Source organism: Taudactylus pleione, unplaced genomic scaffold, assembly GCF_031769625.1.
Source record: "Taudactylus pleione unplaced genomic scaffold, aTauple2 ptg000366l, whole genome shotgun sequence".
Lineage (NCBI taxonomy): Eukaryota > Metazoa > Chordata > Amphibia > Anura > Myobatrachidae > Taudactylus > Taudactylus pleione.
The window spans coordinates 4,083,737-4,106,821 of NW_028284767.1; the positions used below are offsets into that span (position 1 = coordinate 4,083,737).

At 44.4% G+C, this 23,085-nt stretch overlaps 1 protein-coding gene across 1 annotated transcript in view; it reads right to left on the reverse strand.

The window, feature by feature from the left end:
* The window catches only part of LOC148508430 (C-Jun-amino-terminal kinase-interacting protein 3-like), a 111,352-nt gene that overhangs the window by 79,431 nt on the left and 8,836 nt on the right, over window positions 1-23,085 (reverse strand). The window contains exons 2-5 of the mRNA XM_088444545.1: window positions 11,955-12,075; window positions 10,934-11,004; window positions 7,148-7,239; window positions 3,897-4,011 (exon numbers count right to left, since the gene is read on the reverse strand). Of these exons, the coding sequence (XP_088300671.1) occupies window positions 3,897-4,011; window positions 7,148-7,239; window positions 10,934-11,004; window positions 11,955-12,075 (399 nt within the window). The remainder of the gene's footprint in view (window positions 1-3,896; window positions 4,012-7,147; window positions 7,240-10,933; window positions 11,005-11,954; window positions 12,076-23,085) is intronic.

Sequence of the window (23,085 nt, forward strand, 5' to 3'; positions counted from 1 at the left end):
CGCTCTTGGTGTCACCCTGATGGTTCACATACGCCATGGCCGTGGCATTGTACGACTGGATCTGCACCGGCCGACTAGCCAGGATGGACTGGGTTCCCAACTGTGCCAGATAGATGGCACGGAACTTCAAGCACATTGATCGGTAGGGCATTCTCCATGATGACCAAAGACCCTGAAGACGAAGACTCGACCTCACAGCGCCCCAACCGAGGAGACTTGCATCTGTGGTTACAATGACCCAGCAGGGAGAGACCAAGGAACGACCGCAGAGCAGGTGATCGGAAACCAGCCACCAACGGAGGGATTGCCAAGTGCTGTCCGATAGAACCAGCTGAGATGAGAGGTCCTCCATGCATCCCGACCAATTGCAGAGAATTTCCCACTGGAAGTCCCGCGAGTGGAAGCGGGCGTACTGGATGGTCTTGAAGGTGGAGATCATTGTACCCAGCAGCTTAATGCACAGCCAGAGGGACGGGCGAGGCACCGACAGTACAGTCATGACCATATCCTGGAGGGCCCGGGCTTTGGACTTGGGCAGGATGACTCACTGGTGGGAGGTGTTGAAGAACACTCCCAGGAACATCAAGCGCTGGAAAGGCGTCAGGTGAGACTTCTCGATTTCAGGATCCATCCGTGATAATGAAGCACCTGCACCGTGCAGTCCAGATGGACTTAAAACTGGAAAGCTGAATCTGCTTTCACTAGCAGATCATCCAAATAGGGAACGACCGTTATCCCGTCCTTGTGCGGCAGGCTCACCATAGCCGCCATGATCTTCGTGAAGATGCGCGGGGCTGTTGCCAAAAGGCAGGGCCTGGAACGGATAGTGTGCCAGGCCGACTGTGAGAGAGTGATGATTTGACCAAATCAGAACGTGGAGGTACACCTCTCTGACGTTGAGCGAGGCCAAAAAATTTTGCCCGACATTACTTGGATCACCGAGCGTAGAGATTCCATGTGGAAACTGTCCACCCACAGTCTGGTGTTCAAGGCCCGTAGATTCAAGATCGGACGATAGAAGCCGTTGGGCTTTCGAACAAAGAAGAGGTTGGAGTAGAATACCTGTTTCCATTCCGATGCCGGAACTGGAATAATAACTCCTACCGCAATCAGAAAACTGATAGCCTGTTCCAAGGCCACTCTCTTCTCCATGTCCCGGGAGAGGGCCGTTGGAAACGATGCCCTACAACCCAGGCGTCGGCCGTCGATGCCACCCACCAGTCTTTGAACTGGAGCAGGCGTCCGCCTACCCCTGACCGGACTAGGTGGGCAGAGACCCCGTCAGACGCTAGGCTTCTCCAGAGCCTTGGCTCCCAAGCGCCTGTAGGTACCATAGAACCTGCCCCGAGGAGCAGAACCCCTGCTGGGGAAAAACCAGCCTCGGGCAGACTGACCTCTAGTAGACGCTTCTCCTCAAAAGGAGGAGCGAAAAAGCACAAAACCGTGGTCCCCGCTGTTTTTGGGCCACTACGGGCAGGAAAGTGCTTTTTCCCCCCCGGTAGCCTGGGCAATAATGGTGTCCAACTTAGCACCAAACAGAAACCAAACCAGATTTAAAAGACCTCTTGGATTCAGCATAAGCATCCCAGGCGCGGAGCCAGATCGCCAAGCTGAGACGGCCGTTGCTGAGACCCTGGACGCCACCTAAGCGCCATCCTGGATGGCCTCACACACATTCAGCTGCCACGCGAAGCTGTTCCGCCAAATCCAATAAAGCATCTCTGGACAAGTCACCATGAAGTCCAGCAACGAGCTTGTCGGCCCATGACTCCTTGGCCCGAGCGACCCACGCTGAGGGCAGCAAAGGATGAATGACGACCCCAGAGTCAATAAAAATGGACTTAAGGCAACCTTCCAAGTTCTTATCCAGCAGATCCTTTAAGAACGTCGAACCCTGAACCGAAAGAGCAATGTGCTTAGCCAAACGTTCCACTGCCGCATCGACCTTGGGAGGTTGCTCCCACTTGGTGATATGGTCTAGCGGAAGTGGGTAAAGGGAAGCAAACTTGCGAGGAATAGAGGACTTCTTGTCCAGGACTTTCCACGAGATCTGAGAGATCTGAGGAAGCAGAGAAAGAAACAATCCTCTTGCGTCTATGATTGAACGGTCCCACCGATTGTGTCTGGGTATCCAAGTCTAGGCAGTCCAGTGACTGTTGCACCGCAGTAATGAGGTCTTCCACACCTTGGCCCAACAAGGGCTCTGGATTCTCCCCCTCAGGGAGAACCTCCTCTTCCGCTAGTTCACCCTCCTCCTCCTCGCACTCCGAAACGTCTAACGGCCTATCTGGAAGTAGGAGGACGATTATGCGCCTCACGCAGCTTAGGATCCTCAAATAAATGTTCCATATAAGAGGAAACTTTCTCGAATACCGCCGCAGTGCACTCCGTGGTACGAAGTCAAGGTGGGTCGGGCCCTGGATGAGGCACCGCACTGGCCGCCGCAGGCGACCCAGCACTCTGTACGGCTGAAAGAGTCGCAGCATCCGTGCGAGCCTGTTCCTCCCACTGAAGTGTCATAAGCTGCACCAAGTCGGAGAGGGACCGACCCATAGACTGTGCCCACGCCAGCTCGTCCGAGGCAGACACGGTGCCTCCTGCCGCCAGTGCTCCACTAGCCGCCGCCTGACAGTCTGCGCACAGCGCCCCGGAGTCCAACTGTCCTCATGGCAATTTCACGTGACACATGTAAAAAAGCGTTCTTTGCCCTGACGGCCTTCAGTTTGTCCACCATCACTGCCACCTGGTTCAGCTGATTACAGTGGACACAGGAAGATAGTACAAATAAACAGGTCACTGACAACTGCACTCCAAGACTTAGGGAAAGAAAGAAAAGAAAAGGAAAAGAAAAGAAAAACAGAAGTAACTTAGACTTCCTGGAGGGGTCAGTAGCTGCAGAGGAGAGGAGCAGAGGCCAAAAGACGCTCAAATTAAAGCAATCTATCCCGCAGAGGCAGAAAACTTCGGCTGTACCTCCCTTGCAAGCTGCAGGATGCCTGTCTCAGCATCCTACGCAGCAGATTTGGTAGATCCAAGCAGTCTGAATGCAGGGGGGGGGAGGGATCAGCGCTGATAGACTCTGCTCGGCTTCTCTCCTGTGCCTAAGTGTTACTCCCCCCTGCAATGGGGAAAACACTTGGTATGCCCCAGTGCGGGCTGCCTGTGCGAGGATGCGCTTCCCAAAGGTGCCGCCTCTGTGCAGCCTGGCAAGATGGCGTCCACCATCCAGGACAGCGCGGCCACCCGCACCCTTGTCCTCCGCGGCTATAACCGGCCAGTCACGCTCCCACCAGCCGCTGCAATAGGCAGCGCACGGGCACCTCACTAATAAGAAAACTATAGGTTACACATAAAAGAAAACAAGACTAGCTACAAAGGGCTGCCTCCCAAATTGTGCCTCGCTCCTAAAGCACTTAAACTACACTGGAGTCACAGTGTTGCAGAGGGGAGGAACTTAGAGTTAAAGGTTTAGTTAAGTGCCAGCTCCTTGCAGTCCCATTGTACAAGATATTAGAAGGACAAAGGCACTTTTATACATGTCATGAAAGTTTATGACAACTTTGACTATCTTTTCTTATGTGCGTTTAGCCAGGGTCAATACGTCATACTACATGCTCTAGACAAATTTATTCCATTTCCCTATTCTTCAGCTAAAATCTGCTGCAACATTTTGTTCTTCATCTAAACTATGCTCATGGAGTGTTTACTCATCAAAAACATAGCAGCCAATCAGCTTCTAGCTAGCATTAATCAAGTACATGCTATAAAATAATACGTAGAAGCTGATTGGTTGCTATTGCCAACTTCTCCAATTGTCCAGTTAATGTTAAGTTAATTTGACATTTACTAGATTAAAATCAAAGGTTTTAAACATAAAAGGAAAAAAAGTATAGAACCTTGTCATTGCTAAGGGCTTCAAGAACTCCTCCATCAGCAACACTTTCTAGAGAGGTCGGCGCTTCTAGAGATAATGGCGCATCCTGGAAATCTAGCAGTATGAGCTTCTTTTCTCTTAAAATAAAATATATAATACAGAAAATGTAGCAGTCTACTTAGAAAAAGAAGCAGGGAAACATAATAAAGTTTTGTCACTGAAACAACATAAAACCTGTGATTTTGTATCTATGAGAGCATCACTTTGTTGGACACATAGCGGGAATTCAATTAGCTGCGGGACTTAGCGTGGGCTTTTAGCTCCCGGGTTAAGTGGACAGAGCAATTCAATTCAATTATATCCTGCAGTAACCCCTGCGGCTAACGCGTAGTACTGAATATATTCCGGGTTACAGTAAGCCGGTTGTGAACCCAGAGGACACACTTACCACAGATTTCTGTTCACATTAAGGGCACCCATGGAGTTTACCGTTGCCAGTAACTGCATAGCTCCAGGCACTTAACCCGGGAGCTAAAAGCCTACGGTGTGTTCGCGGCTATTTGAATTCCTCCCATAGTAGAGAGCTGTCCAAATATTACACAGGGTCAAGTGAGTTATTTAATTGCCCAAAATCCCCAAACTTGACCTGTAATAAATATACCCCTAAACATCGGTCTTTGTAAAGCAATTTCATATTTAAATAATTAAATCATAAACATGGGCAATTTTTGTCCAGAAACAAATTCTGTGTTTGATTTTGCTACTGTGGCCCTATAAATACATTTTATAATCATTTATGTGAATCGTAGTACCAATTTTCTTACTTTGAATCTGTTGCAGCCGCTTTTCTGTATGGCCGCTGCAGCCTGCTTGCTAAATTATGCTAATGCTAGTATCTTGCCACGTATCCACATATGCTGATAATCTGTGCGACTGCATGCAGGCGGCCAAGCTGCCAAATGTTTTTCCATCTATAGCCGTCGTCATTAGCATCGGGACGTGCGCCCTACTCCATGCTTGGTGGAAATGTTCCCTCTCTAACATACACCCCCATCTGTGTCTGCATGTTACGAACGAGAACAGGAGTCATTTTATATGCCCACGACAGGGGAGTCCCTCCCTGCCCGATTTCAAAGGGGCAGAATGCACCCTGCCCTTTTTGGCGGCGCTCTGCTAAAACAAGATGGCGGGTGCCATCCCCACACACGAGCCGCAGTGTCCAGCGGATGGTAAAAACAGCGGTGCAGCGATTATCGGCGGTGAATAGATGATGGGCGTGTGCCAGCGGCATCTATTCACAGAGACAGGAGAGCTTGGGGGCAGCCCGGCATGTCCGTAAGTGAACACTACAAGAGGCAGATCAAAATGCAATCACCACTCAGTTACTACCCAGAAATACCCATTTTACGGACTATCAATCTCCATCTGTCCATCCGTGTGTATGCGCATGTTTTGACGCATGCGCAGTTGGCAATCATTTTCTATGGCGCATGTGAAGTGTGCGAATATCTGCAAGATCTGCTTCTGTCCAACTCAGTATCAGACCCCATTTAGGTATATATGTATGTGTTTTAGCCTTATAAAGTTAATACCAGGAACTTGTTTAAAAATGACAAAGTAATTTAGCATGAATTTGTGGGATAAAAAAAAGAATCAATTAAATTCACATATTTGAAATAATGTTACATCAATGTGTTACATCAATGTTTCTAGTGGAAGCAATTTGATTCAAATCTAGTTGTATTTGGAATCCTGCTTAAATAGTCCATTGTACACTGCTCTGTGTATTTAATACCCAATTTAAATTGGTTTTAGGTAACCCATTATCCTGTTCCTGGAGTGTGTCTGGGAAAATACAAAGCTGTGATCTTTCAGCTGTTTGGCATATTTCTAAACAAAAAGACTGATGTCTTCTATGTGAGACAAGCCTGCCACACATTAATGAGTTCTACCTATTATTAAACAGACTAAATGCTGCCATATGCACAAATGCAATTACACCAACCAATTTTCCTGAGACATCACAGTTAAATATAGTCTTGTAACAACCACTTGCTGAAATACCATCATTTACTTTAATTAGTTTCTCTGTTTAAACCAATCCCTCCTTTCACACCAACATTATTTCTAGAGATCTGAGGGTTGCATCATTGAGTAAAGGTAATGAAAACAAGAATGGGAATATTGAGGATTAGGTTTTACAAGTATTTAAGGTTCTAATATGTAAACATTGCTGTCTACATGTTAGAATGGGCACTATTATAGGTAAGTCCCGGATAAATTGACACAATGTGTTAGTATTAGGGATGTTAGAGACCTATCTTACGGGGTTCACCTTGACGTGGTGGATGGGAAACTTTTTTGGCCAAGCATGTACTAAGAAGTAGAACCTCACTTATACTCCATGTTATTTGTAAAGTTTATCAGGAATATTTAGACTATCATTGTTCTTAGTACTTAGAGTGTGCACCTGCATTCTATGTCCCCTGCATTGTACTACAGTCTCTTATTAGGTTTTAATGTGCCGTCCAAGTCCCCTCCCCCTTATACAAGTATTTTGCCTAGATCTCCGTGTATACAAATAGGAAATGACTAAGGGTTCTATTTACTAAGCAGTGATAAGAGACAGAGTGAAAAGTGATAAGTGATAAGGTGCCAGCCAATCAGCTCCCAACTGTCATTTTTCAAACACAGCCTTTGAGATGGCAGTTGGGAGCTGATTGGCTGGCACTTTTCACTACTTATTACATAGACACCTAAGGGGTCTATGTACTAAGCAGTGATAAGTGAAAAGTGATGAGTGTGATAAGTGCCAGCCAATCAGCTTCCAACTGTCATCTCACAGGCTGTGTTTGAAAAATTACAGTTGGGAGCTGATTGGTTGGCACCTTATCACAGATTTATCACTTTTCACTCTGTCACTTATCACTGCTTAGTACATCGACCCCAGAATCCTACAAGGTTTGTAACTGTACGCAAGGCTGTGATACTAAGACGCAAAGGCCTACAGTGGGGGAGAGGGACAACTGCATTTATAACCCTATAATCTAAAGGTGTTTTTTTCTGTTTATCAATACAGCCTGTCGTAGGTCTCTCTTTTGTCAACATTAATAGATTCTGATCTGACCTGTCCCCACCATGGGCCTGTTTAAATAAAAATATTGAGCGATACAAAGCCAGGAGATTTAATGTGCATGGGCAATGTACAGGCGACAGCCATATTGGACCAGAAATAAACAATGCACAACACAAACGCCTTTCAGCATCACTCACACTCCTGCAAGTGGCGTTGTACGTCCAGATTGTCGGGCAGCTTCCAAGGAAAGAGATCTCTGGTACCTTAGCTCCTTGTAACTCTTCACTATCTGCAGAAAAAGCAACAATACTTAATATAATGCTACACATATTATTATTGTTTATTAATGTTATACTAATCTGTTTTCATCAAGTACTATCCAGGCCTAAAAAGAGCATAACAAGTGGTTATTGTGCAGCGGAATCATAGGTGCACGCTGCTGCGACCACTCTTTTGCTATAGCCGCATTAGACATTATGCTAATGCTAGTATTACTATTATTATTATTATTATCATCATCATTTATGTATATGGCGCCACAAGTGTTCCGCAGCACCTTACAAAGTACATGAACAAATAAGTAACCAGTGACTTACAATACAATACAAAGCAGGACATGGACATGTATAATAAACATTGCTATATTAGCGACCTTTACGCCCACATAAGCAGCCGAGTGTTGGTTGCCCTAGTGGGGAGTAAGAGATAAATTAAATTACAGTAGGGAGAAGCACAAGAGGGTAGAGCGTCCTGCTCGAAAGAGCTTACATTCTTTAAGGGAGGGACAGACGAGCAGGAGTGACACAGATGAGGTAGGCGGGGAGGAAGGAAGATGTAGCAGCAAGTTAGGATGAGAGCTGGAAGGCTTTAATGAAGTAATGGGTCTTAAGAGCTCGTTTGAAAGATTGTAGAGAGGTGCAGAGTCTGATGGGGAGAGGGAGGGAGTTCCAAAGGTGGGGAGCAGCGTGGGCAAAATCTTGGAGGCGGGAGTGGGAGTAAGTAATCAATTGGCATGAAAGACGGCGTGTTTTAAGTGAACGAAGAGGGCGGTCAGAAGAGTGAAGGGAGAGGAGATCAGAGATGTAAATGGGAAAGGAATGGGTGAGGGCTTTGTAAGTGAGTGTGAGAACCTTGAATTGGGTTCTGAAAGGGAAGGGGAGCCAGTGGAGGGCTTGTAGGAGAGAGGAGGCAGATGTAGAGTGTTTGGAGAGGAAAATGAGCCGAGAAGTAGAACTTAGCACAGACTGGAAAGGAGAGAGATGGGATTTGGGGAGGCCAGATAGGAGGAGGTTACAGTAGTCCAATCTGGAGATGACCAGTAAATGTATGAGGGTCTTGGTGGCATCCTGGGTGAGAAAGAGTCTGATCTTGGAAATATTCTTGAGATGGAAATGACAGGACTGCGAGAGGTTCTGAATATGTGGTTTGAAGGAGAGGGAAGAGTCCAGGATGACTCCAAGACAACGTACTTTGGGACTAGATGAGATAGTTATGCCATCTATTGATAAAGAAATAGTGGGACATGATGTTATGTGGGAGGGTGGGAAGACGATCAGCTCAGTCTTAGACATATTAAGTTTGAGAAATTGCTGGAATATCCAAGAAGAGATAGCAGAGAGACAGTTAGAGATACGAGTCAGTAGAGAGAGGGAAAGATCAGGTGAGGAAAGGTAGATCTGAGTATCATCAGCATAGAGATGATAATGGAGGTCAAAAGAGCGGATGAGTTTACATAGAGAGGAGTTATAGAGAGAGAATAGGAGAGGTCCAAGAACAGAACCTTGGGGAACACCTACTGTAAGAGGCTGTGGTGGGGAGGAGTTGTCGTGAGAGGAAACAGAGAAGGAGCGGTAAGAGGACAGCCAGGAGAGAGCAGTGTCACGTAGACCAAGGGAGTGAAGGATATGCAGCAGTAGAGGGTGGTCCACAGTGTCAAAAGCAGCAGAGAGGTCAAGGAGAATGAGCAGGGAGTAGTGGCCCTTGGATATGGCAGCAAGCAGGTCATTGCTGACTTTTGTGAGGGCAGTTTCAGTGGAGTGGAGAGAATGGAAGCCAGACTGAAAAGGGTCAAGAAGGGAGTGGGAGGAAAGAAAAGTGGTAAGGTGGTTGTAAACAATACGTTCAAGGAGTTTGGAGGCAAAAGGGAGGAGATTGGTCGGTAGTTAGAGAAAATGTTAGGATCAAGGTTAGGTTTTTTAAGAATGGGGGAGACAAGGGCATGCTTGAATGCAGAATGAACAGTGCCAGAAGAGAGGGAGAGATTAAGGAGGTGGGCAAGATGGGAGCAGGCAGAAGAAGAGAGGTAACGGAGGAGGCGGGAGGGGATAGGGTCGAGGGGAGAGGTGGAAGGGGGGGGGGATGGAGGACTGGATAAGGGCCTTAATTTCCTCTGCAGTCACAGGGGAGAAGGATGTCAGAGTCAGTAAAATGGATGGGGAGGGGCTTTTCCCCTGGTGTACAAGTGTGCGCCTGTGACTATATGCTAATGCTAGTATCAGCCCTTCCCCTGGTGTGCAAGCATGCGTCTGTGACTATATGCTAATGTTAGTATCAGCTCTTCCCCTGGTTTACAAGCGTGCACCTTGACTATATGCTAATGCTAGCACCAGCCCTTCCCGTAGTGTACAAGCGTGCGCCTGTGACTATATGCTTATGCTAGTATCAGCCCTTCCCCTGGTGTACAAGCGTGCGTCTGTGACTATATGCTAATGCTAGCACCAGCCCTTCCCGTAGTGTACAAGCGTGCGCCTGTGACTATATGCTAATGCTAGTACCAACCCTGCCCCTTGTGTACAAGCGTGCGTCTGATTGTGCAAGAACTGGGACGCTCACTTTGTGCATTTTTAGATGCAACAATCGTGCTTGGTGTGTCTTTAGACGCAGCCATCGGTCGCACCATCGAAACTTGCACCAGCCCCATACTTGGTGTAGATTCTCCGTCAAAGTTTGGTCTCCAGCGTAAGTGATTAAGTATTTGAGCTCGCAAAGCTTCAATAAGACGGTGTATCTCTGTGCATCTGAAAAGCCACCTCTCAGTCACAACTCAGGAACGCCAACTATATATCCAACACATTTCTGAGACTGTGGGAGTATATGTAATAGTGTGGACTGCAGGCATCGGTGAGTCCTGTGCGAGACTGCCCGATGTTTTAAAGCAGCAGTCATTTAAAAGGCAAAACCAGGTTGATGTAACCTTTTAAATGACTGCTACTTTAAAACATCGGGCAGTCTCGCAAGGAACTCGCCGATGCCTGCAGTCCATAGGCGCCCTGACCGATTTCAATAGGGCAGAATGCGCCCTACCCTTTTGGCGGCGCCCAGCTAAAACAAACAACATATCGGGTGCCATCCCCACCCGTGGGCCGTAGTTTCCCACTGGCAGGAAAAATTGCGTGCAGCTCTCACCGCCAAAGAATAGATGGCGTGTAAATGCGCACGGCATCTATTCACAGAGAGGGGAGATGTTGTTGGCAAGCCCAAGACTGATGAAAAAGGGGAGTGTCTAAAAAACCCTGCCCCTTTCTCCGGTCTGGCGCCCTGCCCAGCGCTTGACCTAGAATGAACACTATTTTAATATAAGGTCCCTCTCTAAATGTTCTCAATTCTGCAATGTGGTGAAATAATTTTACCTAATTAGTTGCCCCTTTAGACCACCCCAATCCACCAATTGGTCATTAGCGTTTTACACATACAGTAGATGCCACATTATGAAAATCATTCACACAAAGTGCAAATCACATTCAATTACTGTGCTTTAAAAATTGGCAAACTCCGGCTTTGTACTGTACTTGCCTGTCATAAATAAAGCACTTTTAGGATAAAGGTTACATACTTTTGTGTGCCTGCAATTCTAACAACTTGCCTCTCAGATCAGTTGTTCAACAAAAGAGATCTACTTAAAACTAAAACCATGGAAGCAATGCATAAAGCAGTAATGACTGTGCTCCATGTAGTAAATAAATTCACTATGGTCCTCTATTTACCTTAGCATGGACTTGTGTGAGTGAGACCAGTTCCTTGTTCAGAAGCGCCTTCTGCTCCTCCAGGCCAACAACTGATGTACAGAAGTTACAAACAGAAGTGAGACAATGAATAGGGCAATTTTTTTAAGTTACATTCAACCTTTGAACATTGTAAGGAATCAGATTCTACTACATACGGACAGAACATAGGCCAGTTTCAACATCAGACACTCATCCAGTACACCTAGCACTTTGCTCACTCAAAAACTAACAACCTCCACAAAAAAAAAAGAAGTGATTTTGGTACTCTGGCCCTGATTCAGAGCCGGACGCTCTGACGGAGCGCTCGCTCTGAATCAGGGCCGGTCTTTTTTTTTTTTTTTTTAAACGGCCTCCTGGCCGCTCGCATAGCTGTGGGTGACCACCCACAGCTATAGCGAGCGGCCAGGAAGATGGTCGCGACGGGCTTGCGACAAGACCCTTGTGGTAGGGTCTCGTGGTCGCAAGCCCCAGAGAGATTTCGGCTCTAACAGAGCCGAAATCTCTCCCACTGACATCACTCGTGATTAAATTAAACTAAAGTGCAAGTGAAATGGGCCGGTACTCTATAAGGGAGTGGGTAGAGGGGGGGCGGAGTCTAACACCTGTCGTTTTAGTGCCTGATCTCCTGAGCCAGCCCCTACTACCCAATGTCATGGCAATGTCCCCCAGCGTGGATGAAAAAGGAATAAGAACTTCGGACCAGAACACACAAAAATATGCAAGAAGAGAACAATATTCAACAGGCATTTAAAGCAAAAGGTCAGCTCCAATGATGCATTCCGATTTGTCTGAGGGAGTAAAATAGGAGCGGTGCAGGTACCACAGCCACACCAGATGATGACCTTGCTTGTGTAAGCTTCAGTTGTGTGCAGCTTTTTTTATGCTTAGTTGAACAACCCCGGAAATCTCACCTGGCCCCAAATTAAAAGCATTAAAATTGCTCAGCCAATATAATGGGACAACATACATTAAAGTTTCCAGAGATGGTTTTAATGCTTACTCTGATCAGCGTAGCTTCGCGCTTTCATTTCCATATTTTTAGTCTGAGCTTCCATCGTTAGTAAATTAGATTTGAAAAGTTTTCTTTCCTGCTCAATGCCATCCTCCATCTCCATGAATCTCTGAAAAGAAAGCACAAAAGAATAAACAAATGTCAGACAACTATATCTGCCACATTCTGCAAATTCATCACTGAGGGCTGCAACTAGAATCTTTAAGATTAGGGTCACGTGGGAGCTTTAGGTTATTATTATTACATTTTATTTATAGGGCGCCACAAGTGGTCCGCAGCGCCGTACATACAGTACAGGGTACACAGAACATTACATTACAATACAGTAACCAAAATATAAACAGAACACAAGTAACAATTAGCAACACAATTCTCCATACACAATACAGCTGGGAAGGTGAAGGCTGTCATAGAAGTGCTAGAGAAGAAGGCTGTGAGACAGTGGGGAAGAGGACCCTGCTCCTAGGAGCATACAATCTAGGTTCAGCTTAGCTTTACATTAGGCATGTCTCAGTGGTGCAAGTATAGCGGAATGGGGCGTTATGGCGTGCCATTAAGAAATTGGTAGCCGGTGCGCCTTACCGCCGGCAGTACAGTTTAATCCGATTTCATGTCTGACATAAAAACGGTACAAACTGTACATACAGAGAGATGCAGAGTACATTGGTACAATAAAGTATATTTTGTGCAGATGCAGTGGCGTGATGTCATACCACTGAGCAATGCAGAGGAGCCAGCTGAATTGCCCACGAAGATAGAGCAGCAAGCAGCATCATCATAATGCAACAGGAGGTAAGTGTGGGCGGGGCTGGGGAGACTCGGGTTGGGGTTAGAGGGGCTGGGATGACAAAGGATTATCAGGACCACCTGATTGACACACAGAAGGGGAGGCCGAGACACACAGAGGGGGAGGCCGAGACACACAGAGGGGGAGGCCGAGGCACACAGAAAGGGAGGGAACTGAGGTGTCTGTGTGTGTCCCCTATAGGAGGCTCGAGTGACAGGGCAGAAGGCTGGAAAAACAGGAGTCTGGAGAGACAAAAGGGACAGGAAGCTGGAGTGACGGGGCAGGAGACTGGAGAGACACAGGGGGCAGGAAGCTGGAAAGACAGACGGTAGGAGGGACACAAGGGGCAGGAGACTGGAGTGGATACAAAAGGTGACATGGAGCACGAGTCTGCTTGAACCTGTTGTATAATGATGGTATTGGTTATATTCCTACACAAACAGGCATCCTGGACCATGGGATCTCCTATATGAATAGTGAATACCAACTGAAGACATTGGCCCTCATTCAGAGCCGGACGCTCTGAGCAGAGCGCACGCTCGGAATGAGGGCCGTCCTCCATAAAAATGGAGCGTCCTCCTGGACGCTCGTATAGCTGTGGGTCACCACTCACAGCCTATACGAGCGTGCAGGTTGATGGTCACGATGGTCTTGACCATCGCGACCATCGCCACTGCGAGCCGAAGCCTGCGGTTGAGTTTCTCAACCGCAAGGCCCGGAGTGATTTTGGCTCTATCAGAGCCAAAATCACTCCCACTGACATCACTAGTGATGTCAGTGGGCCGGCTTCTGACGGTAGGCGTTCCCTTGGGCACGCCCCCGGCACGCCCACCAAAGGGGGCGTGCTGTCAATCAACATCGACAGCACGCCCCCTTTGATCAGACACAACGAGCGAAGGAAAGTCCTTCGCTCGTCGCGTCTGGCGCATGCGCACGACGGAGCTCCCTCCGTTGTGCGCATGCTCAGTGAACACCATCGACCCACTTGCGAGCGGACAGCTGCTCGCGAGTGGGTCTGAATCAGGCCCATTGTCTGCCTAGGGAGGATCAATTTATTCAGAAATCACCCGTTGCAGAGAAACCAACAAAAAGGTAAGGTGTATTTAGAATGGAAAGGAGAGGAATGTTCTCAGAGTGATGAGAAACACGCCCATTTTTTTACATGCACAGTAGCACTAAGGCATTTTCTCTACTTGCATCACTGTGCATGTGTAAGGTAACTAAGTACTCTGAACCCCAAAAGGTCTACTAATTATGTAAAATATAACTTCCTAAGATTTCCCAATTCTTAATAAGTCTAAACAGGATTACTGCTTCCCACTTTCAGATGCAGCTTAGCCACAGCCACTGAATTCCTGCACTCTACTGGCCTGCTAAACAACTAGGATACGTTCTATAAAGATTAATGACATGTGCTACAGCTTGTTAGAATTATTATTACCAGTTATTTATATAGCTCACACATATTCTGCAGCGCTTTACAGAGAATATTTGGCCATTAACATCAGTCCCTGCCCCAGTGGAGCTTACAATCTATATTCCCTATCACACACACAGATACACTAGAGTTAATTTTGTTGGGAGCCAATTAACCTGCCAGTATATTTTAGGAGTGTGAGAGGAAACCGGAGAACCCGGATGAAACCCACGCAAGCACATGGATAATATGAAAAAACTCCACATACGTAGGGCCGTGATGGGAATCGAACCCATGACCTCAGTGCTGTGAGGCAGTAACGCTAACCATTATACAGTCTGTACTGCCCAATGTGTCTGGTCTCCAGCCTTCAAAAACTGCATCTTTCTCCCAGTCTCATCTGTGCTGTGCTTTCTCCCAGTTTCATCTGTGCTGTGTTCTTATTAATGCTGACCCATATTGACCTAGGAATTTACTACTTTGTTCTGAGCCAGTATTGTTTTCTTAACTTGCCTTGTCTGCTGGCAGCCCTGACCTCGGATTGTGAACTAACCTTTGTTTGGCTGCTGCCAGCCATGACATTGGGCTTTTCACTGAACTTTGTGCTAAATCTGCTGTTCTCAATCAACCAGTATCCTTCATCTGGGGAATTCACTATTACACTATGTGGACCTCCTTCAGTGTTTCTTCCATGTAAAATACTACCAGTTACTATGTTTCAACTATTTGGAGTCTGAAAGCCTTAGGGCATCAAATTACTGGTAAGGGTATTAAACTTTATGGAAAAGGAAGCTTCCTATAGGTGGAGACCTCACCAAGTGGTACGTTAGAGAAAATTACCTCTCTATAGGTACTGCCCAACAATAACTTTATTATTTGACCTCTGCAGGTAGTCATCTTATTCTTGATATATTGGGAATCAAGGTGTAATTCACAATATCAAAAGCAGTAAATGTTAATTGTCAAAAAATAATATTACATGAAGCAGGTGCTCCAGTAGCTTGTAATGAAAATACTAGGCTCATAATAGGTTTAATTTCTATAAAATTTATTTACAGAAACATGCATACAGATGTGTCCACTTACATCTTAATTCCTTGAGCAGTAAATAGCCTTTCCAACGCGCCATGCCGTGGAGTGACCCAGTAGCACCAAGCGGCTTTTTGCGCAACTATTTACCTTCAAATGTGTCTTATTACCAAAGTGATGCAAATCGGATGCACAAGCACCTACTGCTGATTAAAATGATTATGCGGCATGCCTATATTCTGTATGACACTGCAACATAGCATTTCGCATATAGATATAACCGCAGTCGTACATAGAATATAGGCATGTCGCCTATCATTTTAATCAACAGAAGCTGTTTGTATGTGCTAATCGCATCACTTTGCGAATGAGACGCATTTGAAGGTAAAAAGTTGCACAAAAGATGCTCAGCACTACCGAGTCACATGGCACTCACGCATTATGTTTAACACGACTTGTAGCACATGCAGGTAAGATGTATGTGGACACATCTGCATATCAGATAATGTGTACTTCTGTCCTATGTTCTTAAATGTATTAAAGCAAACTGTCAGACAATGATAAATGAATCTAAGAAGCTTATAGAATGACCCAGTTTATCACAGCAGGCTCAGTAAATGGATTAGACATTAAATGGGCACTTACAAGCCCTTCATGTTTCTATATACTCATCTCTACCTTATATTGCCAATTAATGCCTGGTTAAAAAAAAAAAAAAGTGTAATATCATAAGATAAATATCTGAGAACCAGCGCTTATTGGCAGTATATGTTGAGAAACGGATGCATGAAATAAATGAACAATACACATTTAATACAATAAAAATGATTAGATAATAGCATAAAAAAGGAGCTCAATACATGGTAATATGTTGTAGACTCATGACTAGGTTGGTAAAAATTGGTGGTAATTAGGACTTGTTCTCAGAAAGTCTCTCAAAGTTCATAACCAGCAAATATTTACCAAGTGGTCAATTGATGAAAAACAGTCCCCTTAGCGAAGAATCCGAAGATGAAGCTGGATTTATCCAGTGAAACGCTTTTAAGCGATTTATACATTTAAATATTGCTGCTTAAAAACTGGATGTGACTCTTGAATTGTGTGGACATTTGACAGAGCAATGCTGTCAAAAGTGCACAATCTGGATTGCTACTACAGTCCACCATCTGCGGATTATTCGCTAAGAGGATTTGGGATTTTTCCAGATTTTGGAATATACCTTTATCTGGGCTCAGGCGAGCAGAAGGTGGGTCTGGTAGCAGTTTGGCCAGGGCAGCAGAGGTGGCGACAATGGGAGAGGGCCCAGGTCACTGCAGACGCCTGGTCTGTCGGGTGCCTCATTAGAGTTTCAGCGGGCTGGAGGAGTGCAGGCAAAGTTCCTGGTGTCGCCTGCTACAGTTTTTGGAATATTTCAGTGTTTTGAATATACAGATATGGCAGTCTCAACCTGTATTCTGATTGTAGGAAGGAGATAATCTAGAGGTTCACAAATGCAATCCTCAAGGCTCCCCAACATGTCAGGTTTTAGAGATATCCATGGTTGACCACAGGTGACTTAATTAGTACCTCAGTCAATTTGATTTAACCACATGTGCTCAACCATGGTTATCTCTAAAACGCGAACTGTTGGAGTGCCTTGTAGATCGTGTTTGGGAAGCTCTGAGATTATCAATGTAGCCATTTCTTGTGGTGGTGTCTGTATGCAAAGTTAGATGGCTTTGGGTCTTCTTGCTTTACATGCCCAAAGTGGTGCACCAAAATACTTGTCCCATAAGGTGTTCTACCTTAATTTAATTACTATGAATTTTTCTATATCGATTTTTCTAGTTCACTGTATTCCATTATTCGCAATATAGGACAACCACCATTGCCTTTTTAACATACTGGATTTGGTCATTTGTTTTTCACTAATTCTACTTATCTTTGTCTCAATGCAATTTAATTTCTTCATCGTCATACACTTATATAAAAATGTATTTGCCACTAGCTACCATAAAACAGGTTTGTACTAACTTATTATAACGTATTATAATAATAAATTATAATAATAATAAATAATAATAATAATTTAAATAGCACTTTTCTCCAAAAGGACACAAAGTACCTGTAGCTTGTGGTTACTTTAACCACTTAACTAGCTAATATTTTTTCTAAAAATATCCACAATATCACTTTTTTAAGCTCACGTTATGTAAGAGGTATTTAAATCTGATTCAATATTTTTTTTTGTATAAATAAGATCCAATAGATATTATTTAAATAGTGTGATAGTTAAAAAAAAATAATAATAGGGCAATGTAGCAAATTTTTTTGCTCGCACCTCTGGAGGTAAAGCTCAGTTATAAAACTGTCTGTCTGCCCCTCCCCTTTCAAATGTAAGCTCTCACAAGCAGGGCCCTCTTCCCCATGTTCTCCTTCCCTTATTTACCCTATCACTTACTCCTAACTCCCTAACACTCGCTGACACCCTGCTGCTTTTTTAAAAATTGCTAACCTTTCTGCACGTAGTGAGCACTCAAGCTGTGTATGCCGTTGCAGTGACCAATTTATGCACGCCCATGTAACGGCGTTCAAATGGTCAGGCACGCCTGCGTTTCTCCAACCACCGCCCGTCACCACCCCAAAAGTACACTGTCTGTCAGTAACTCTGCGTTGGCTCTGCGTGGTCTCCGTGATCGCAGTGCGATTGCAAAGATACCTTTGCGTACTGCGATGCATGCGCAGTATGCAACAATCGGCGGTCTGCGTACGCTTTAGCAGTTGCAATCCATGCTGAATCAGGCCCACAGTACTTAATGACAATGCTTTCTGGGTTCTGCTGCAGAACATCATGAAGGTGCTGAAGCTAATTTTTTCAGCCAACAGGGGAGCTCTCCTGTCAGCCATTCACTATCGTAAGGCCCATATAATATGATATAATTGTTGAGTAGAAGAAGGAAAAGTTTACAGACTTTATGAATAGACAAGAATCATTTTGTTGCCAATCAATACGTGCTGCTGCAGATCTCGTGGGTCGCAGGAATAAATGCTAGTGAGGATTGCATCGCTACTGAATCTGCCGTTAAATGACTTTACAGTATGTAAAAAAAGTATTTTCAAATTACCTAGAAATGCTACATAGAAGGGGTGAAGCATCTGTAACCTATTGCTTCTCGCCCACTTTACATTTCTCTGTCTCAGGGGTGTTCAACATGCAGCCCTCCAGCTGTTGTGCAACTACACATTCCATCATGCCCTGACGCAGCTTTTTTATCAGAGGATGCCAAAACTGTGGCAGGGTATGCTGGGATGTGTAGTTCCACAACAGCTGGACAGCCGCATGTTGAGCATTCATGGTCTATCATCTGCAGTATGTGTAACAACCTGCCCTATGTTAGGAAACACCCACACCACACCAGGAAATGGGAGAGATTAGTTACACTTGTCTCCATCTGAACAAACCAGAAGTTCATGAAACCGGTGAAAATGAGAAGTCAGAAGAAGCAGAAACTGCTGACAGTGATCGATCATAAAACTAGACTCTGAGGCAAGGTGTCACGACGTGGCAATGATTTGGTTCAGTGACTCAGATCACACTTTTATACATTATAACTCTGTTTTACAATGTTGATATAATACACATGGAGTTAGAGATTGAAGTTGTAACAAAAATAGTAACACCTAATAACTACTGTGTGCGCCAAATGGGATAATTTTATGAGCAAACCAGGATATAGCCTACGTAGTACTTGTTCTGTTCTGAAAAGGAGCAGCATTAATGAACTCAGGGGCTGATTCAGCATTGCATGTATGAGCAACGATGAACGCACATTCAGGATTATCAGGAATCTGTGTGTGTGCAGGACCAGTTCTGCGAATGTGCAGGACGGGTCCTGCGTGATCACACGCAGCCCCTGCTATGCTTCTGCCTGATTGACAGGCAGAGGCATTTAACGTGCGGTGCTGGGCTGGTATGACCGGCGTCCCGGGAAACAGTGACAGCCCCATTTTTCAGAAGTGGCAAGGCCAGGGGCTGTGTCCACGGACGTAGTATCCTGGTTTTGCAAGCCGGTCAGACTGCGTAAACTGAGGATCACTCAGCTGGCCGACTGCCCAGTGCCATCCACCATCGCGACTTATCCCAGCCTGTGACCTCGGGCTGTAGTCAAAACCATACACAATGTATTTTAATCATCCACTGGTTAATGTAATAACAACACATAAATCCATACACATACATCCCTCAAAATATATGCAGAAGAAATCATTAAAACAACATTGTACAGTACGTTATTTTTATTTAACCTTCATGGAACAATTACACATCTATTTATACACTGTTTTATATAGTACTTACATATTACACAGCACTAGGATAATAGGAGAAGAGGAAAATAACTATTCACATCAACCCTTGCTCCAGTAGAGCTTACAATCTATATTTGCTACTACACTACACTAGTAAGTACACACTAGGGTTAATTTTGTCAGAAGCTAGCAGTATGTTTTTAAAACGTGGGAAGAAACTGTAGCACATGGAGAGAACAAACAAATGCCACACAAAACCCCTAATTCAAACTAAAGCCATGATCTCAGTATTAAGAGGCAGCAATGCTAACCAATGCGCCCCCACGCTGATATGGTAATACAGGTTGAGTCTCCAATATCCAAAATGCTTGGGACTCAGGGTATTTTGGAAAACGGAATATTCCGTATTTTGGAATATTTGCATATTGTAATTAAATATCTTGGGAATGGGACCCAAATATACACACGGAATGCATTTATGTGTTATATACACCTTAGACACACAGCCTGCAGGTAATTTTATACAATATTTTCAATAATTTTGTGGTTCAAGCAAAGTTTGTGTACAGACATGAAATTCATTTATGTTTCATATACACCTTATACACATAGCCTGAAGGTAATTTTATACTATATTTTTAATAATTTGTGCCTTAGACAAAGTTTGTGTACATTGAACCATCAAAAATCAAAGGTTTCATTATCTCAGTGATGCCAAAATTATTCCGTATTTCGGAATATTCCGTATTTCGGAATATTTGGATATGGGAGACTCAACCTGTACCATAATGCTTCAGCAATATTCCTGCACAAAAACACCCGGGGTAATGAGGGTGTTGATCTTTCCACGATCTAGGAATATCATGAAAAACTTCAGAGGAGGAAGAAATGTCCATTTTGCATTCACAATCTTAGCAAGTACATGAGCAACAAGCAGTCACACAGATCCTATGTACATCACATTTCTTCGTGTTGCAAATTCCCACTGAAAGCCTAAATGCTTGAAATAACAGCTGCAATAAAGTCTCTAAACAGGCAACTTTTCAGGGGTGGGAGTGTATACGATAGTCCACTACTAATGGGATGATCCATAGCCTTCCTCATGGAGACTTCTCTTTATATGCCATGCAGAACACAAGCAAACAATAATTATCTAAACTAGAGTTCGCCTACATTGTTCATTAAAGGAGATTGTAAGAATGTAGGTTTTATGTTATGTTATAAATCTGTGATCTCTCCAGTTATGTGATAAATGACTGCTATAACTTACATACTAAAGTTTACTGTTTCCGGACCCGCTGTAAGACTAGTTACATACATTACAAAATAAAAAAAGTGTTCACACTTACCTAGCAAACAATACGAAATATAATATGTATTCTGTCAAGAAAAATTATAACATTATATTTTAAAACGTTACAAGCTATATTATTGCAATTATGTTTTAGGCTTAAGGCGCACATCCACTTGCAGATATTAACAGACGACCGAACGATAATGACATCGTTACCATTCAGTCGTCCATTTACCGGGCACTAAAATGTTGGAAACGTTTCCGACATCAATCATTGCCCGAACATGCCGGTCAATCTGCTGATAACGACAGATTGACCACGTTCGGCGATGATGGAGGGTGCCTACACTGAACAACATATCGTTCAGTGTAGGCACTGCAGAGGATGGGGAACGACTGTACGATTACGATGTCGTAATCGTACTGTCGTTGCCTCATCTGCTAGTGGATGTGCGGCATTAGATAATGTATTAATCTACAGCAGGCATTTAGATCCAGTGAGTTCATTATACAAAACAATAGTTTTATTACTATAAAGTCTTCAGTGAATATATATGAACCACCGTTAACTTAAAGCGGGTATGATAACACCTTATTCTGCTCTCATGGCTTTAAATAATATTTACCCCATCCAGCAACACCCCGTAGACTACAAATAGATTATTAGTATGTAATACAGGTATACAGAATGTTTTATATACCTGCATCAAGCTTACAAAATTACTGCACTAACGCGTGATTAGTCTTTAAAAAGAGAAACATGCAAAATATCAAAATGACTAAGTTTAGGTATACATACGAGTGGGACGTTGGGCATAACATACTGTAAGAGGAAGTTACTTGAAATGAATTTATACATTTTCCACTTTATAAGACCTTAAATGAGGAACTGAAACAAAAAGAACTCCCTTAGGATGTTATGAGAGTTGGATGGTGTTTGCCGATATCAGGTGTTTTAGGTCCCTGCCCTACATTCAATGGTAAATATAGTATGTAGACACTGTGAGCCGTTATGCATGAACATTTAAACCAATAAGCACCTAATAGCATTATTTGCTCTTTTAAGGCTGCTCCACCTCACATACTGTAGCTTTAGCAGTTTTGCTACATTGGCCCTTGGGGATTTCCAGCAATACATACAGTATTTTAATTGTACTTGTATCATTAATTAAAAAGTTTTTCCACTTTGATTAATGTAATGGTTTATATGTACTGTCCTGACACGAAGCACATTCTGTTCTCAGAAACATATTTATATCAGACAGAAGTGTTTATTACCATTGTTCTTGGATATGACACACAGCCGATCTCTGCATACAAATGTATCCAATGCAGACAGCCATGGAGGAGTTGGGTAATACAGAAGGGCAACACAAGTAAACTACACTGAAAAAAATGAATAAATGCAATAATCTGACAAGTACAGTAGGAAGCAATAAAAATAATTGTATGTAGTAAAAGTCACATACACTCATATCAGACAATGGGGCTCATACAGACCCGCTCGCTACCAAGCGGTCGCTCGATGCAGACGATGTTCGCTAATTGTGCGCATGCATGTCGTTCGCAATGCGCGTGCGTAAAGTACTATGAGCAATCGGATTTTGCTCGCTTGTCCTGCAAAGACAACCCAGTGGAATGAGTGACAGCAAAGGCCGTTTATGGGTGGTAACAGGGGCAGGTCAGTAGTAATGGGGGAGTGGAGTAGCGGACGCAGGCGTGGCAGAGTGTTTCCACACCGTTTCTGGGGCATGCATAATTAACAGGCAGCGTCATAGTACACGTGACCTGGTTGAAAAATACACTGAAGTGCTCGCAGTGCTTGCAGTAGGGTACAGTCAACCGCAAGCGCTGCAGTCAGATCCGATGTTACACGATGTACCGATGGTTGAATTTGTTTCCAGGAGATGATGTACGCTATTGGGCGGATAAAAACAGACTGGTGGGCGTCTGTAAACACAAAGTGATCGCTCGCCAAGACATAGTGGGCGTGCTTATGCCTTGCAGAGCGAGCAGCTGCCTTGAGGTCACTTTGCAAAATTTCCAAACGCTGAGAGCGAGAGGCCGCATCTAGCGAGCGGGTCTGAAAGTAAAGTAATCAGAGGCGAGGATTCAATTCTATGCCCTTCTGGCAAATCACGTCTGCTGTATCGCATGTTTTCCTTTGCACCCCTCAGAGGTAAAAGGGGAAACTTCCAATGTTGCGCTGAGCTGAATTCCTCCCTTAAATTGAGAAACTGCACTAGGATTGTGCTTATGGGTATCAAACCTTCTGAAGAGGACAAGTGGAGCAGTTTCCCATAGC